This window comes from Chelon labrosus, assembly GCF_963514085.1.
Source record: "Chelon labrosus genome assembly, chromosome: 10".
NCBI classification, from domain to species: domain Eukaryota; kingdom Metazoa; phylum Chordata; class Actinopteri; order Mugiliformes; family Mugilidae; genus Chelon; species Chelon labrosus.
In genome coordinates, this window is record NC_140360.1 from 15006176 (window position 1) to 15025234 (window position 19059).

Here is a 19059-nt window from a genome sequence, read left to right on the forward strand (position 1 = left end):
GTTTTATTCATCAAACACCGTTCCCAAGTATCCGTATGTCTGAACAGTTTCAAATTTATTATGTGTGTCTTGATGAGACTATCACGTCTTTAGTTTTGGACATGTTTAAATCCAGATCTGTCACAGCAGTCCACCAATACTCGGCCAAGTGACTGAGAAGAGATGAGCAAATTTCACAACAATTTTATATTTTGGCAGCATTTTGGCAACTTGCGCAAGAGGCCAGATCATGATAACCACAACTATTAAGTATAAATTATTTAATATTTCAAGAGTAACAGTCCCATAAATCTTTGGAACCCAGGAAAAGTAGAAATGGAACTGCAAGAGGCAGTTTTCACCCCACTTTTTATTTTGTCTGCACTTCCTTTAAAATTATCATCCGTCATCGTGTGTTTATATTATTTTAAGGAAACATAGGCAGCAAATACCACAATAAAAATATCTGGCAGCCTTTCATTCCCTTCTTAACGGATTTAAATAGCAGCTCTTAATGTCATTTCTTCATTGTGACAAATGCTGGTTGAATTATTATTGATCATATGTGCAGGAACATGTGGTTCTGATGCATCTGTCAGCACCAGATTATTATCTAATGTTCGCTTATATTTGGCCACGGTTCTGCTGTCGCATCAGTGTGACAAGACTAATGACCGATGGAAACTTCTTTCTATTTTTGCATGAGGCGGTGAAAGTTGATGTTAGCTCATAACACTGTGTGGAAATTTGAGCCGCGAGGTGTGTGCGCTGGTGTACCTTTGGAGTCCCATAACCTGCTACGGGGCCAAACAGAGGTGGAATTCGCCAAGATGAGTGTGTGCGTCTGCTCTAGCCTTATCTGGACAGACACCACAGTGCAACCTTTGATGTAACATATGGGACCGTCAAAGGTCATCTAATGGTCGGTTGTTTATTTTCTGAAGAAAATTTAAGGATCTTGTAGAGAGCACATGAGTTGACTTTTTGTACTTTTTTTTTCTTGTTCTCCTATTTGACTTTACGCATTTCAAATAATATGTGTGTGACATTTTAGATTTATGCCATAAATACAGCCCTTTGAATATACTTGTAATTCAAAGGTGCAAAACTTCCCCTGCCTCAAACATTTGCCTAAAATGATTCACTTTCTGTGTTAATCATTACTCATCTAAAGCTAAAATTATTTATTTTATTCTCTCTCTTTATGAGCTACTTTGTGTCTGAATTTATTTTAGGGATAAATCCGTCAGTGGTCATTGTTGAGTTAAATCATTTCTGAACTGATCAAGATCAATATGAGCCGAGAAAGGAACAAACTGTTAAATGGCGCCCCCTACTGTTCACACTGTGAACTCACACACCGGGCTGCTATAACAAGGTTGACCACAAGGGGGCGACAAAAGACCAATAATGTTATTAGACTTAGATAAACTTGATTCATCCACAAGGGAAACTGCTTGGTCACAGTAGCAGTGACACTCTTAAGAACCACAGATAAAGAAAGATTAATTAAAATAAAATAAAAACAAGTAAATAAAATCTAGTAGAATAAAATAAAATAGTATAAGCAAAATGTACAAATTAGCATATTAGCATATGGACAAATGTACAAGAAATAGAGACAGAAGAATATATTATATACACAGGGATGATAGTAAGGTGCAATTGTGTCCATTGACATGACTAACATGGAGTTATCTGTTACAGACAGGTGAGTTGTTGTACAGCTGGACTGAGAATGGTATGAAAGTAGTCCTGTAGCGTTCAGTGTGGGAGCGGAGCTGGATCAGTCTGTTTGACAATGAGCTCCGCTGCCCCTCTGTTGTCTGGTGTAGTGGATGTGATGGATTGTCCATGATGGAGAGCAGTTTGTCTAGTGTCCTCCTGTCCCTCACTGAGACAAACGTCTCCAACTCACTGCCAATGACATGACCAGCCTTTTGGACAATTTGTCGATCCTACTTATGTCCTTTTTGCTGGTGCTGCTCCCCCAACAAACCACACCAAAGTACAGGGCACTCGCAACACAAGTCTGGTAGAACATCTTCAGCAACTTGCTGCAAACGTTGAAAGACCTCAGCTTCCTCAGGAAGTAGAGTCTACTCAGGTTTAGGGTTAGGTCAGTGGTTAGATCAGAGGACAGATAAAATCAGACTCATTAGTATGAATATAGAGCAAGTTAAACAAAATGAAAACACTGACATATAGACTACCTGACATATGTGGCTCAGCTGCTGTTATGCAAACACACAGTCAGATCATGAAATAGACTAGACTCTGAGGAATGTGTGTGTGCATGTGTGTTTTGTGCCAAGTGCCTTAAGGAGGAAAAGGTCATCAGTGTTTGCTGTGATCCAGCAGCTCTAAATCAACCTGTTGTGTGTTTGATGACTCAGCAACAAAACCTTCTGTCAGGATATACATGCTACAGATGTTTTCTTTTTTTTGTTTCATTGATGAAAAGGTGCAGATTTAGCCAAATATTTTCCAGGCAAATCATTTGCAGAATTTGTAGATCTTAAAGTGCAGACTCTCATCTTTATCTGTAATACAAAAGATAGCAGTCTTGATTTAAGTAAGCATCTGGAAACATTCATGGTGACACTTATTATTTTTTTTACTCAATTCATACACAGTGTCTTCCTTGAAATATCTTTGACCTTTAAAATTTAAACATTCAGGTGGGTTCAAGTCTGTCCTTGTGAACTGTCTTTGCCGTTGAGTTTGGGATCTTTATGTTTCTTAACAGGAAACCTGAGTCACATTTAGCACAGATAGTGGCATGGATGGAGCTTCATACAGGAGAACATATGCTTAAAGAATGTTTGCTTGAAACCTGCGTAATGGACACCCGACAATTCAAAGGTGCGTGTTAAAAGACGTCTGTAGGTCATGATGTGCAGACTTGTAGAATGTGGGCTAAGCAGTCACAGATACCCAAATAGTACACGGCTCTCAGAGTGGTCTTGTTTCATGGCAGGTTCTGCTGCACAACCGGCCTCGACTGACTTACTAAAAGCAGAGGACATTCATCTGTGTCAGTCTTATTTTTTTTTCTAAACAACCTTTTCCAAACCAAGCGTTGCCCTCAGGGTTTCGGTCTTCTCGTACCTTCCTCTGACAGCAGGCTGAGACAGCTAACCTCTCATTTTAACATCTTCACCAATATTAGTTTGTTTTTGGTTTTTGCGGCTGTCAACTTCCAGCTAAAACCCAGAACAAGAAAACATATTTAAATTATTTAAAGCATTGGTTTGTAAGAAAGTGAACATGACACATCATGATTCAACACATATCCAGTAAAATAAAATAAAAACATTGCAAAGGTGTTCCAAGTTATAAATCTGTCTTTCTCTGAAATGAGAACACTGTAATCAACAGTGTTTGCAAGAGGGCTGGGCCCAGGTCTTAGTGGCTGTATGCTTTGTTCAACTCAGATAGAAGAGAGCAAGTGACACGTCACAATATGTGGCCGAGTGCAATTATTAATTGTTTCAGTGTGTAAACACAAGCTGCACGCTCTACTGCATTTACAGGCCACTACATGAAACAAGCTGAAAGCACAGCCGGAAATATTTGTCTTTGTGCGTGGTTAAAGAACTGGATTTCGGAACGGAAAAAATATTTGAAGTCACAATAAGAAAAGCCCAAAACCCATACCAGTATTTTCTTTATAGTTAGAGCTTACTGTCCGCTCTTAGATCTCAGTGGAACACAACAGATAAATAAATAAATGTTATGAGCTTCTTGGAGCATTACATGTATTAGTATGGATCACTGTAACAATGTCTAGGATCACTAAATGACTCTGAGGCCAGTCAGATGGCTTTTTAATGGTACTGCGCGATGGATGTGAATCGAAATATCGAAACTGTCTAAACCCTTTAGACAGTACTGTATATAAAGACATGTCATAAAGCAAACATTGTCTTTGTCTGCAAAGGCCTAAGCTCATATTATTTTGTTCAAATGCTTGCTTTGTGTTATTATCTGCACTGTACATGTACATTGTTCTCTATGAAATAACTCTTTCTGACTCAGTGCTTCGTTATAAGGGTTTTTGCACACACCTTTTCCTCTGGTTATAAGTGCAGAATACACACAAAAATACTTGGAACTGAACTGAGCAATTGCATTTGGCCTTATTTAAATTGAACTGAACATACTCTTTTATGAATCTAGTGAATGAAAACAAATGCTACCAACTAAAGTTTTCTCTTGGTAATTTATTCTGAATTCTAGAGCAAGTCACTAAAAAGGAAGTTAGACTACAGTGGGAATGAGTGGTGTTTTTAAACAAAATGTGTGTTCTTCCTGTTTGGGAAACTCTAACCACAAGGGGAAACTGTATGTAACAGTAGTTAGTAGGGAAAAAAAAAAAAAAAAAAAAAAAAAAAAAGAAAGGAGTGGAGATGCCGGGGATTGAACCCGGGGCCTCATACATGCAAAGCATGCGCTCTACCACTGAGCTACATCCCCTACCTGTCAGAAGGCGGCGCTTGACATCTTATAAACGTGAACAAACGGGCTCTCATGTCGGCTCTTTAAAAGGAGACGACACCCGGCAGGTTATTTTTATTCTGCCCGAGGCCAAGTTATGTAATGTCAGGTCACAACCTTAGTGTGGTTTCAACCCTTGAACCAACTCCATGTTCAAGTTTTTTTCTGAGCGCGCATATGACTGAGAATTATTTTTTATTTTTGTGAATGATTTGAAAAAGTCCCCTCTCATGGCTTGTTTTTAGTGGTGGTTTGACGTCAGGATGAATGGATGACAAGGAAACTAGACATGAAGCACAGTTTTTCTATTTGATGTTTTTGCTTGGATATTTTTAGCCTGTGGGTCATGTTTTGGTTTTAGTCAGGGGACAGATCTGAGAAAGGAGCTCCTCTCCTTCCCACGCTAACTGCAAAGCAAATAACAGCATGGAGTGGGTGAGGACAAATGTCATGAAAGACAGAGGGATAAAGGAACCTTCAACACAATACAACTGAAGTGTAGTGTCCAACACAAACCTATGAAATTCAGTGTTTTCTCCTTATCCGACGTTCCTTAATCCTTTGTGGAATTTAAAATAGCTCCCCTCATTAAGTTTCATAATATCCTCCAGGGGAGCGTGAATGAGGGGCTGTCACCCCCCCACTGGAGAGCACAGCCTGTCCTCACTCATGCTGTGTTTATCAGTGCACCCTTGCCAAGGACACCACTTCCAGACCCTGTTTGCTCTGGCCTTGTAGGGACAGACCCATGGGATGCATGCATGGCATGAGGGCTGAAGGAGAGAAGAGGAAAGGGTGTGAGAGGGACACCTTCCATCTGCAGAACTAGCTGCACGGGCCTGCAGAGGGGTCTCCCAAAGAGGTGGGAGGGTCACTGGCTGATATCAGCTCTGTTGTTGTTGTGTGAATTTGGACTGGTGACAGAAAGCCATCATGCTGAGTCTGTGCTGAGTAATAATGAATTGCAGACAAGTGTTATGTGATGTTATGTAGTGGGTGGGGGTTATCTGGGGACTGTGCAGTCAGTACAGACATGCTGTATGCAATATGAGATGCAGAAAGAAATTCTTTATCTGGGGCCACAGACCTCCAGGCGTTACACTGGACGGTATCAAAGGAAATGGTTATTGCTTTATGTGGGTTTTGAACTTGCAGGAAAAGTTTCTACTTCGCCTTCTTTGGTTTTTCAAACAATCCCCTAATGCTGCAGCGTAAAGATGGAAAATGCCTTTAGCGTTGAGTAGTGATACTCGACACTAACAATCCATTTCAAAGTACAAGCAAAAGCAAAAGGCAAAGAACATCAAATATCAGCAAACTTTTTTCCAAGTGTAAAGGCTTTCGTCTAGCAAGTGTGTGAGTGAATATTGAACTGTTAGTTTATTCTCTTTGTAGATTGTTTTCTTGATCAAATACAGTAAAAAAATAAACACAGATTATGTAGTTTCCTTATATGCAGGTTGACTGACTAGTTCTAGCTCAAGCCAGTATTTGTAATATATCTGTTGCTTAAAATATTATTGATGCTTAATTGATCTACAAATCATTTCCACTTTATTTATGATCTTGTCATGATCGTGTTTTGTATAGAAAATGGTAATCTGACTCATAACAACTTACTGTTTAATAAATGCAACAAAAGTACTCTATTTACTTATGATATGCAGAGGACATACCAGGTAATACAAATACAAGTACCACTAAGTTTTTCTCAGGTTGTACCAACACTAGTGGATTATTTACAGATGTTATTTGTCCCTACAATATGCTTGTTCTTGGGTTATTTTGTCTTCAGTGTGTGGATTTTGTCAGCATTTTAAAGAATTGTTTGGCCTTCTGGGAAATAGTCTTAACACTAACACTTTTTACAGAGTTAGATGAAAAGACAACTCACGGCTGTGCATTATTAGCTAGCTTAGCATAAAAACTGCAGACTGCGAGTGGAAACAGCTATTCTAGCTTTTACCAGAGTTCAGAAACACACCCAAACCATGTCTAAAAGACATCATCTTGGTTGTTTAATCCACACACACAACAAATTGTAAAAAATATATCTATATATATATATCCGGTCAGGGTTTTACAGCTGCATGCTAACTCTCTTGGCGACTGGTTGCCGTGACTACTGGCCGGTTGCCTCACAAACCTCATGGTGACGACAAGATTCTAGGAAGCAGATGAAAAGTTTAACTTCCTGTAAAACTACATCTATAACTTGATGTATCATCTGATCTAGTCCAACCACTTGGGTCCCACTAGAAATATCTGTTGGAAGGCCTTCCATGAAATGCCATGATTACGTTATAACAGTAAAACTTCTCCTCTTGCCTCTCCGACGTTGCCAATGTTATCGTTAATATAAAAACATCTAACCCTCTACTTTGGTGCTGTGAGGTACAGCGGTAATGCAGCGAGCAGGTTTTACCTCATATCTTCAGGGGCTGCTGTCTTATCATTAGCCAGCAGTCAGCTATGCAGGGTCAGAGAGGCCTGAGAAAAGAGAGGCACCAAAAAAAAAAAAGAGGAGAACAAGGTCCTGTCAAACTAAACAACTCAAATTTACCTTATGTTTTGCATTTTTGGTTTTAGATCGGATTCATTATATTTTACCAACCAAACCACACAGACATAATGTTAACTCGGAGAAGTAGGATGAAAACATAGAAGCTTAAGTCATGAAAATATTGTTTATATTTATTGCGTTCCACTCACAACATTAGAATCTGTTTTCTGTTGCTCAGGGAAGTTACTGTCTGTTTCAAGTATCAACACAACTATGTGGACAGGTTGACTTCTGAGTCAACCTGTCCACGCCTCCGTCTCTAAACCACAAACAAAACAGCTGTGTTTACAATGCAAAGCTTGATTGGCTGAAGGCGCTCTTCATTTGAACACATGCCCGAGTTAGCTGTGTGTCAGCCGGGGCAAGGACGGGCCTGCTGTTAAACAAGAGCTGCATGTCACATTCATGAACATGAACAGAGAGGGAGAGTCCTCCGTGACCTTTCACCTATTTCTCTGAGCGGCTTGGGAAACTGTGGGAATTCTGTCGAATTCAGTGAAAGCTCCAGTGTGGATGAAAAAAAAAAAAAGAGGCATACAATGAAAAAACATAATCTTTCCTCTTTCGGTGTCCTGGAGCTGTGGTATAAAACTCAAATGATCAATGCCTGTGGTTTGAGCTAACATTCATTACAAGATAATTGTTATATATCTCTTGTTAATCATATCTGGAAACAAGGTAACATGTGCTACGAGGACATGACAGGCCTGTGACAACAGAGAACACAAACACAAGATGCACGAACTGTTCTAGCTAAATGTTTGTGTTCACCATGTAACTGGGGTTTGGATATCATCATCGTCGCAGGGTGATTGTGTGCGCTCGGGTATGTGTACGTCGAGTTGCCTAGTTACCTGGTAACTGTATAGGCCGAAACCTTATCATCCCGACTTTGGAATGCTCGCTCTGAACTCCTTCGCTGTTGTCTCTCACCGGTGTGGCAATAACATAACAAAGTCAAGAGCAGAGAAATTAGCTTACTCACAAATGAGACAAAAAACCGTGATAGGCGTGATGCGTTTGTTTGCAGAAGATATTTAGTCACACAGTCTGGTTTGATTACGTAACTAATGAATCACCCAAACACAGAAAACTTTTACTCCAAAGTAAGCACACAGTTTGTTTTTTTGTTACAAAATACTATGAGAAGTCTCTAAGGCTCTATCATTTTCAACTGAGTGTGACAAGCATCAAGCCTTTTATAATGTAACAATTTAATATAAGCTATTGAAAGATCTGAACAATACATCAAATAAAAGCAATACCGTCATGATTGTTTGGCTGACTTTCAGTTGGCAGGGAGGACACAGGAATCCTAAACCCTTGTACAGTATGTAGTAATGTACACTAACTGTCTGAGTGCCCGGCCCTGCTCTGGGGACCCACCTCAAAGATTTTGAAAACCTGTTGTCATAGCTAGACTTTGTTGGTAATAAGTTCTATAAATAGTGCAGCGTGTTCCCGCTTTACTAAAGAATTCCCTCTGGCGCACGCACACATATGTGGACATGAACATGCATGCAACACACAGGATTGGGGATTATGCACAATGCTGTATAGATTTTTATAACAACACAGGATGATCTTTCCCCTAGAGAAACACACTCGTGCACAAACACGCCTATGAACAGTCACCAGTGTGCACAAGCTGCAATAATAAAGGACTGTGCATACTCTGAGCTTTAAAGACTGCAGGGCGCCAGAGCGACCACCAGGGGGGTTTAAAACCTGTACAAAGCTCATTGGTTGCTCAAATGCTGCATTCAGAAAACTCAAATGTGATTGGTTGGTAAAGGTTGAAAAGCACATTGAGGTCCTGCCCTACCAAGGAGGGGTGAAAAAAAGGAAAACGATGTTGAGGGGGAGGGGGGTGAAGTCTATTTACAAACAAAATTTAAAGTGACATCACCAGCATGGATAAAAGAAAACTAGTCTGGTTTGTGCACAGTGGCTATTTAAGCATTTGTAAATGTGAGATTGGTATTTGTTTTGATAAATAATCAATCTTCTGTCATTAGAGGAGGGTATGCAAAGATGATTTGGTTTTCCAGTGTTTTCAATCTTGGACAATATCAACCCAATTAGACATAGTGACCAATATATTTTAGTATTTTATATGAAATGTGTAAATATAAATGTTTTAAATACCTTTTAACTAGCGTAAGATTGGAACGCACAAAGGTAAAAGCATCCTGACTTAGGGACAAAGTCCATTCAGGGTGTGATATAACAGGTTTGTTATATCACACATCTTCATATTCCTGGATCTGTAGCTGAATTAATTTAATAAAGTGCCAGGTTGACAATTTAATCACTTTTCTGTCACCAGATCTTCATCTTTGCGTTTTGTAGATGGCCTGTCTTTACAGCTATGTGAGCACAGACTCAGGATCAGCTTACCATCCCCCAGCCGTACTTCCTGACAGCAGGGATGCTGAAAGTGGAAGCCGATCACGGATCAGCCTCTGCTCGAGTTCACCGTTTCCACCAGGGTGCAGGTTGACAGCTCATCAAGCCCAGCCCCCCACCCTGTTACCTAGAGGACCGGCTTGTGGCGGGTGTAATATTCTGATTGGCTGGCTTGCTCGATGTGGGCAGGGACGTGGGCGTGGTCAGGAGTATTGTGATCTCACAATCAGCTGTTTTGTACGTTCTACATTCTGATCCGAGGATCAGCTGGAGGCAGCAATAAACAGAAGAAAATCTGCAGCGGAAGAAAAAAAAAAACTAGAGTAGAGGAGAAAAAAGCTGCAGATGTTATGATCTAAAAAAACATCAGTGTAAACTTTTTACACGAAGCCCTTCTTCTGAGAAGAAAGCCTTTTATTTTTGTATAATGGTGTTTTAACTACCTCACATAAAGGCTATCTAAAGCTATGCTTTAAGAGTTGTCGTTTCTACTGTGTGTGAGATCTCGTTTACAACTTGAAAAACACTGCAAAGGCAGGTAAGCCGTTCCTCATTTTGTTTTTCTTTATCTAATACTCGGTGTGTTATGTGTTCAACTATTATGCTCTAAGGAGGTATCAAACTAGTGAACCTGCTGCATTCCTCGTACATTTATCCACAGAACACATCCATCTGATATCTGCCATGATGAAATCTTGTATTTTAAGGAATTACATGTCTTTGTCTGTCATTGACTGAGTAATACCGGCTATCTTTGACTGCTACAGCTATTATTAGGTCATGAATAGATTTGATAGCGGCCCAGACAAAAAGGCTTAATTAGGCCGATTCGACGTCCTATATTCCGAGAAAAAAAAAAAAAAGATCCCTACATCCGTTTTTATCCTACAGGACGCCAACAGCTTGTTTTGGAAATTGCACCAAACGCTGATGTGGAGTCGATGGCGGATGTTAATGTATTTTGTGGCAGTCAGACCTCCCTTTTTATTAAAAAGAGAAGGAACTTGTGTCATTTAGAGAAATAACCGTCGCATCGTCTTAACAGCAGCACGAACCAGTCGATGTCTTTCGCGCAGCGTCGCTGAGCCACAACTGTCATTGCTTTGACCCCTCAGCTGCAGAGCTTATACGGATAATTCATGTTTAGCCTGGATATAACCTACACAGAAAGTCGCGTCTTCCCTGTGTGTTCTCGCAGTCGACAACCCGAAGCAAAGGTGTCGTTTCCCAGCAAAAAATAAAAAAGCGAGGGTGTCTTCGTGTATTTAAAGTGTAAACACCGCTGTTGTGAGGAGCAGCATATTTTTTTTTTTTTCATAAGGCTTTCAACTCCAGACGATGACCATCGACAATAGCAACCGTTCAAGAAACGGATTCTTTGCTGCACAGTGTTGCAAAATGCAGACTAGAGATGAAAACCTATTTAGGGTGTATAAACACGGTCGTAACAGTCTATATTTCTTGCTATGTTTGCTATTCAGACCTCCTTTTTTTCCTCCGGTCGCAAAATAGGCTGGATCCTCTCTGTCAACGTCAGTGGCGTGACGTCACATGCGTCTTGTTTTCATTTGCGCTGACCCCGCCCACTTTTATTTTTTTTTTAAAGGAGCTTCCGGTTATTAAATCCTTTTTATACACCAGAATGCAGAATGCAGTTATGTCTTATACTAAAATATTAGTTAATGTAGTTAATAATGGGACTTTAAAACAAAAAGCACAAATTAAAGCCTGTCATGTTACGTGATAAACACACCTTGAGAAAATTGCTGTCTGCAGCAGTGTCTCTTCTAGTATTGAGGGGTTTACTCTGATGAAATTTGGTTTGCCGTTTCTTCTTAATCTCCTCTTTTTTGGGTTTACCTACTTATTGAACATATAAATGAGCCTCAAGATATAAATTTCACCTGTTATCCCTGGTTAGATGCTAAAATGCAGTAAAATAACGCTAACAACAATACAGTTTGCTGTAGTTAATAAAAGAAAGAGTTCTTATATCATCATGCAAATGTCTTTACTGCCACTTTATAAACAAATTTGCTACAGTTGCCTTTCTGCAATTTCCCATGCAAGATATTCGGCCTCAAATAACGTTTATCGTCACTAACAGGTGGAGCTGATAATGCTTCCACAGAGTACAAATCTGGGGGAGAAAAATCTGAAACCTTCTCCTCCAGGTTATAGGTCATATCAGCGCCTGCTTTTTGTTCTCTTTCGGGCGTTATCAGTGTCTGTGTTTGCACCACTCAGATAGCCCAGAATTAGCTTGTACAATCACCAAACAGATATAAGTTGTTTTTATCTAGGAAGTGCTGCATGTAGTTCACGCAGAGAGTGTGTGATTTCCACCTAATGCAAAGCAGCCCTGAGGCCCTCTCACGAAAGCATTTGTTAGTTAATTTATTTGTCTTGGTCGCGTGGCTTAATTTGCTATTAGTCCGGGAATGCATTAAAGCAATCTCGGTGTTAACTATGGATCTACCACTTAGCAGGTCCAAATTAACTTTTAAACAACCTGGGTATTAAAAAATACAGCCGGGGGCCCTACAGTAGTATCTCAGTGCTTTTTAAAGAGTTTATTTTCCCCATCTTCTCTCTCGCTTCATTTATCTCTTACTTTCTTTAATTATTTTAAGCATTCACCCATGCAAACATTTGACAATTACTGTTATTTTACCTGACAACAAAAATCAAAGAGGCATGTACTGTATGACTGCAATTAGGACATGTCTTACATTTATGTTCCTGGTCACCATGGTGATTCTCCAAATAAGGACTGAAGTGTCAGCTTCCCAACAAGCATCCATGCATATCTGCTTCCGTGTCTCTTTGCTCTGTGCATAAATCCCTGTCACACACGTACACACACTCTGTGCACATTCATTATCACTAACTTCTGTCATTTCTTCATCTACTCATTTGTGAAATAACTGGGAGGTCAGCTTCACCTGTTGGAGTCCACGTGTCTGGGATGAAACATAAGTACACAAATAAATAAATACAGTTAATACACATCTGGGAAAAAAGTTGGTCTGACCTGAAATTCAGGAGATATTTTCAGTGTGTCAGAGGTATTGGCAGTGGAATTTGCACTCAGTGATCTCTACAGTCATTCCTCCCTGTGCACTCACACAGTTTGAGTAAATAACACTCTGCCTTTGAACATGTAAGGGTTTGTCTTGTAGGCAATGGCTGTTCAAACATCTGTTTAAAGTTACATCATCCTGTTCACATATATGGGTCAGACACTTGTCCTTTGCCTCATGTCCTTCTGTCACAATGTTTGTGTCGTTCTTTTCGCTTTCTGCACGCTCACTTTGCTTGATTTTGAAAGAGTCCGGCTCTTTGTGTCACCTCCTGCTCCTCCTTTGGCCTGTCCATCTGTCATGAGACTGTGCTGATTGGCTCTCTGAATCTAATGGGGGAGGGGAGTCATTGTCTAACAGCTCTTTGCTTGTTGATTAACTTATTTCTTCTTAATATTCTTATTTATTTCCAAATACTGAAGCTCAGTGTCCATCTGCCAATGCACTGTACGTCACACTAAAGGTTGTCAGTGTGTAACAGTCTATATATACCATTTACTTGTTTTTGTTTTGTCAATAGAGGAATCACAGTATTTGCTTAACTGTCTGGAGCATAATAGATCTAGACTGTTGCACTTTGTCTTGAAATAACCCAGAGAAAGCTCTTACCACACACCTTGCTCACTAATCAAACACATTTTTGTCTCTTCCTCTCTCCAGGCCTTTGCTCTAAACCAAGTGAAACCTTACATTTGCACTACAGAAGCCTCTCCACCCCTGTTTGACAGAACCAACATCCTGCAAGGGGCTTCAAGTGAAAAATCAGACAAAGAAAAGCGTAAACCTTAAAGTGACACAAACAAGAAATTCAAAAAGGCAGCTACAGCTTTTTCTTTGTGGACGACAATAAGCACCAGAGTCATCAATCAACACTTGACGAGACAGGCAGCCATGTTTCAGCGTCTTAGCAACCTGTTGTTCGGGGAGGTAGAAGAGGTGGCAGCTGAGCTGAAGGGACCCAACCCATGCGTGACCGAGGCTGACGAGGAGGGATGGATGCTCGTCAACCTGCCTGGTGAGAGCTTAGTGTTAGATTTGTGTGTCGTTTTAAGGCCACGCCGATGTGAGAAATAGTTCTGTTGTGTTGTATGCTTGTAGAAATACCTGTGTTGCCTCTTGCATGCCCGTAATTATGACTAACATTTAAAGTATGTACTCAACAATGGGTATGATGGGGTGAAGTATCAATCAGGGTGTGGCGCAGCTACACTGGTGCTCAACCGCATGGCTGCTATGCCTCCATGTTGTCCGTCAAATGATGGAAACACTTAATTTTGTGAACATGCACCTCCTTCCGCTTTGTTCATGATCTCGATCATGACAAAGACCACTGTAGAGAATGAAAATTTGCTCGGGTGCCTGTTCAGAATACAGCCAAACAAAATATAGGAGTACCTCTCAGCAGAGTCAAGACAAACATTATGTCACTGGCATAATCACAACCTTAGAGGGTCAACACAACTAATGATGTGACTCTTTTATGTTTTGTGTTTCCTTACCCCCTCTTCTTCCCTTCCTCCAATTATTTTAAACACCCTTACATTCCCCACACTGGTATGTGTGCGCGTGCGTATGTGATCCCATCAAAATTACCCCCATCGACCCCTCGCATGGCTTTTTTGAAAAATCTGCCACATTTTGCATAATTTCTTTTGCAAAATTCCCCTCCCGTCTGCAACATCTTGTCTTTATTGGCCGTCCCATCCCTAGTAGCATCTGAGTGCATGATGCAGGTGGAGGATGAGACGGTAACCCCACTGATTGTGCAATCATTCCCAGATAGTAACCTGTCAAACCATCAAGACACACATACAAGGACTGAATGCCCGGCACCTAGTCCCCACCCCCCTCACAAGCGTCGTAGGACACTTAAAGGTCGGGCGCGGGGTGCAGTAGCATCATCAGACCCACTGTCTTGTCCTAGCACTGGCCCATCAGACTTGGGTGCCATTACACCTGTGTCCATGCCAAGACGGGCCAGACTGTCCACGCCCTCCTCCACCCCGTCGATGTCCCCAGGCTCTGGGAGTGAGTGTGGGGGCAGTGGGCGTAGTAGTAAGGCAGGCTCAGAGAGAGGCTGCATGGATGAGAGCTGGTTTGTCACCCCTCCCCCCTGTTTCACTGCAGAGGGAGCCACAGCGGAGGCCAGCCCGATGGAGGACCTGCTCATAGAGCACCCCAGCATGTCTGTGTACGTCTCCCCGAACAACCTGTCTATGGTCTCCAACAGCAACCTGTCAGTGGTGGGAGAGGAAAGCATCGTCAGCCTCGCAGGCAGCGTGAGGTAAGAGATATTGACACATGCCACATTTGACTTGCACCTGTTTTCTTTCGGGATTCCCAACATTTCATTTTTATCCTATCCCACTTGCAGCCGAGTGGCTGAACCAGCTGCTGCCCCCGCTACTCGCACCACCATGCCCACCAGGGTCAGCCGTGGGGCAGCTGCCCAGGCAGGAGCCCTGGCCAAGGTCACCCAAGTGGCCAGGGTCCAGCGTAGCAAAGCCCGCATTGAGCGGCGCCATCTGGGCCGCAACCGCATCCAACGCCAAAACCGCACCAGGGAGCAGGTCCCTCGCCACGCAGCCCACGCCAGAAACACCTTCCTTCACCAGCCCAGCAAGCGTAACGTCTGCCACTAAACTCCCTAGCAAGCAGGGGGGCATTGTTTACTCTGAGGGCATTAGTGGTGCATAGTCAACTTAGGACACACATGATTACATACAATATGTTCACACACGGCATATTTGCTTTGATTTCTGCAAATTATATCATACTACCCTCAGATACCAGTAAACCACAAACTAACTGGCAGTTTTATGCCCAATTCTGCTGTTATGAAACGAGCCCTCTGAGTAAGCTTATGTAGACCCTGATTATACTTCTTGTCCGTTGCAGTATCCAAACAAAAAAAAAGTCTTCAGAATATTTATACACGTTAAACGTAGTAATAATAATAATAATAATGTCAGAAAAACAACTTAAAAGTTGAGCTCTCTTAATTTTCTGTCCTATGTTAGTAATTTGTTTCTCCTTTCTTTCATTCTTCCTCAAAGCATGTTTTTTTTTTTTTTTTTTTTTAATTAATTTAACTCTTAAATCTTCAAAATAACTTTTACTTTACTCTTAACTGGGGGGTTGAAGTGTTCTGGTGGAAACATCGCAAAACAGAGACGCAGTGTTTTACAGCAAAAACAACTCATCACATCTTCAAGGCTTTATGTTCGAGGGAGATTACAACAAAATGCAGCTTTATTTTCATTCAGATGAGATGAAAGTATATACCGTGAGTGACAAGAGCGAGAGGAACAACAGCATCAGACATTCGTTTCCCTCCTGTTGGGCTCGCCGACATGGAAATTTAGAGACAGAGGCGAGGAAACGTGGAGCAACCCGTTTCACCAAGAGGAGACAAAAACTGTCGTGAGATTTCTCTCGCCTTGCTTTGTGAAGGGTGAGAGCAAGTTGAAGATGGTGAGAGGGCGAGCAAAACAGACTAAAGAGTAAAAGAAACAATGAACTAGAAGAAGATTGTTTAGGAAGAAATGTAGTCAAGAAGAAATGATCGTTGGAAAGTTTGATGTAACCCACTGAGCAGACTCTAAATATCGATATTAAACTTTATTGGGCAGTATTTTGGATAATGTTTTGCATATCCAGGCACCTTTGTTTTTATAATGAATAGTCCACTTGTAAACATAAAGATAGGTGAGCACCTATAAAATCCTCCCTGATAAGGAATTCGGTGGAATGGCTTGCCTTTGGGTTACAGGGTGTGGCAGGTTATAGGAAAGCACAGAGCGGTATCGATGGGAACTCTTTATTTTGTTTTGTTACATGGTTTTCTGTCTTGCAATTTTTTAAAACGTTATTTTTCAGTCTCTTTTTTTGCGTGTTTCCACCAAGACAGGAGATAAAATCCCCATCAGACAAAGAGAAAGTACACGTTTGTTTTTTAAAGTTGACGAATCATTAAGAATATTCTCACTGAGGATCATAAACCGTGATCATTAATCGCTTGCTCCGTGAACCCAAAGTACAGTGCCCGGCACACATCAGTCGTGTTCAACCACAGTGTGTGCTGCGATCCTACGTTATCCATGTGAACACCAAAAAAAGTGACATCTATTTCACGCCTCAGTCCGATTTGTGTGTTTTTTGTTTTCAATCATTGACTTCACTGAGACAACCATTAGGAGGTCAACGAGCATCTTCCTCCACATTCAACCCTTTCAACATCTTGCTCATGGATGTGCAACGCATTACTGTCTTTCTCGTTAGCACATCCCGCTCTGAGAGTGTCCACTTAAAGATCCAGCTTACTGATATGTATTCAACAACAATAGTAAACAATGGTGCTGAAGTGTATACTAATGTTTGTAAATTATTTGAGACATGGATGTAAGTTTGCACTGTCATACATTTTGTGAGTCAAAGGTTTTAGCAGTGTGCCGTGTGCTTGTTGTTGTTTTTTTTTTCTTTTGTGGTATTTTTTTTTCTTTTCTTTTTGTTTCAGACTGCGTGTGAGAAGATGTACCGACGTGTAAAATGCTAGAAGAAAAAAACAAACAAACACATGCATATTGGTCATTTATTTCTCTTGTAAATATTACAAAAAAGAAAAAAAAAAAACACTTTATAACGCTCTGTTAGATGTCAAAGCCTCTCAGGACCTGAGTCCGCAACATTGTGTCCAATGGGACTGATGAGAATCCACTCTCTGCCTCACCTCTGTGCTCATTTACAAACCAAGAGGGCATTTCAGTGGCCAAAAGTGGCGTCTTTGCCCCAACTTTGGTCCCAGCTTGGTGAGACGCGCCGTGAAATCAGCACTAGACTCAGAGTTGACGTGCCATAGGCAAACACTGCCCTCCAGGGGTCTGCTCAGAGCAGGACCTGCTGTAAGAAAGCTGGTGAGGATTCAGTACGATGGCTTTTAAAACGTCTGCGTTCGGAAGAGACTCTGGAACATCTTAATAAGTTAGAGTCACATACAAAAAAAATCTTTTTAATTTCTGCCAATAATCCTTTAAATGACTCAGTTTTGTTCAAATATGTTAATTTATGATATAATTATGAATACTTTTTGTTTTTTTGTTTTAAAGGTGACTACAGTGTACCCTGTCAATTCCTTTAGTGCAGAGGATTGATCGGAGGTGATGAGTCTAGTGCGCACACTCACATCATAAGCGCTTGGTGATCTCTGTTTAGGCTTGCACGATCCCCAGAGGCTTACTAGTCTATCTGACCGTGCCTCAGAGGGAGACTTTTGTGTGCCTGATGTGAAAAAAGAAAAAAAAAAAAAAAATATATATATATATATATATATATATATATATATATATATGTGTGTGTGCTGAGAGATCAAAGGTGTTTGTGTGTGCATAAAAAAGAAATCACCACCGAGTCCTCTGCAGCTGCAAACATGTCCCGTTTTCTTCATCTTTCATTTCTTTCCTTTCTCACTGGCGTCATGTAAAAAAGGAAACTTGTTTTCAGTATGTTGTGTGTGATTATTATTGAAAGGTGTGGTTTTAAGAGTGGAAGTCATACAAAATTGGGGAGAGGGAGCGGTCACCCAGTGTGTTGAGCCTATATGATGTGTGGTATATGGACGGGATCAGAAAGAGGCAGGAGACAAATAGTCTATATATTTAAGAAAACAAAATTATATGTATTATAAAAAAACAATGAAATAAAAAACACGATAGAATATGCTTGTATTTTCCAGTATAGTTAATAGTTGTTCAACAATAGGATGTTTTAAATGAAAGGCGCTGAATGTCTGGGGAGTTCCATACGTTTTATGTTGTGCCCTGAAATGATGGCAGCTTAAAAACACTTGGGGGTTTCTTTCACCCATGTTACATCTCAATTAGTACACCCCTCCCCACCACAAAAAAAAAAAGAAATATATAGACATATAAAATTTGGTGTATCTGATATCTATGGTGATTGTGCCTTTCACTATTTCTGCATGGTTTTTGTGATGTATCGATTCTCCATCCCCAAAGTGGGCAGTCGCCCGCTGAGACAGGCAAGACCTATGCAAAAATCGCCGGATGGGTTTTCCAGCATCCATTCAGAAAACACAGGTACCCGCCAAAAAAAAAAGAAAAAAAAAGAAAAAACAAACAACAACAATAACAATACCAATAAATGCTCAGGTTAACACCTGAATCTTGTGTCATTATTTTCATGTTGGCCATCAGACAGACAGTACTACGAACCACAGCCTCCAAAATGAAAACACAGTTGAAGCTCTCTCACTTATTTTAAACAAATGCTCAATATCATAACCTTCATGCAGATAAGATGAGAATAGTTTTCATTAGTGTACCTAATAAACTAGCAAGTGGGTGTATGTGAGTGTATAAAGTATTTTGGTGGTCGACAAGGGGGCTAATTTCAATTAATTTACCATACATTCAGATACTTAAAGTAAAACAATGAGGTGAAGTGAACTGGTGGGTGTGGTAACTGTGCGTAAATACAGTCTGTGGACTGTTTCTGGGCGGGGTGCTA

The 19059-nt window shown here is 40.8% G+C and overlaps 1 protein-coding gene and 1 long non-coding RNA gene across 7 annotated transcripts; one reads left to right on the top strand and one right to left on the bottom strand.

The window, feature by feature from the left end:
• Positions 1 to 1516: 1516 nt before the first annotated feature.
• Positions 1517 to 9408, bottom strand: LOC311494561. The gene is made up of 3 exons (XR_014699288.1): positions 6905 to 9408; positions 4996 to 5252; positions 1517 to 3185 (listed from the first exon to the last, which is right to left on the bottom strand). It is a non-coding gene; the product is annotated as an uncharacterized lncRNA (long non-coding RNA).
• Positions 9409 to 9689: 281 nt separating this feature from the next.
• On the top strand, positions 9690 to 18706 carry tp53inp2b (tumor protein p53 inducible nuclear protein 2b). Of its 6 annotated transcripts, XM_084552939.1 has the most exons (5): positions 9690 to 9989; positions 13195 to 13549; positions 14245 to 14562; positions 14662 to 14818; positions 14909 to 18706. In XM_084552939.1, the coding sequence occupies exons 2-5, from the start codon at positions 13426 to 13428 to the stop codon at positions 15174 to 15176; spliced, it is 867 nt and encodes a 288-aa protein (XP_084409065.1). In that variant the 5' UTR covers positions 9690 to 9989; positions 13195 to 13425; the 3' UTR covers positions 15177 to 18706. The 6 variants fall into 6 exon arrangements, with proteins under 6 accessions (XP_084409065.1, XP_084409061.1, XP_084409063.1 ...); XM_084552935.1 differs by having other exon boundaries at positions 14245 to 14818; XM_084552937.1 differs by having other exon boundaries at positions 14248 to 14818.
• The last annotated feature ends 353 nt before the right edge of the window (positions 18707 to 19059 follow it).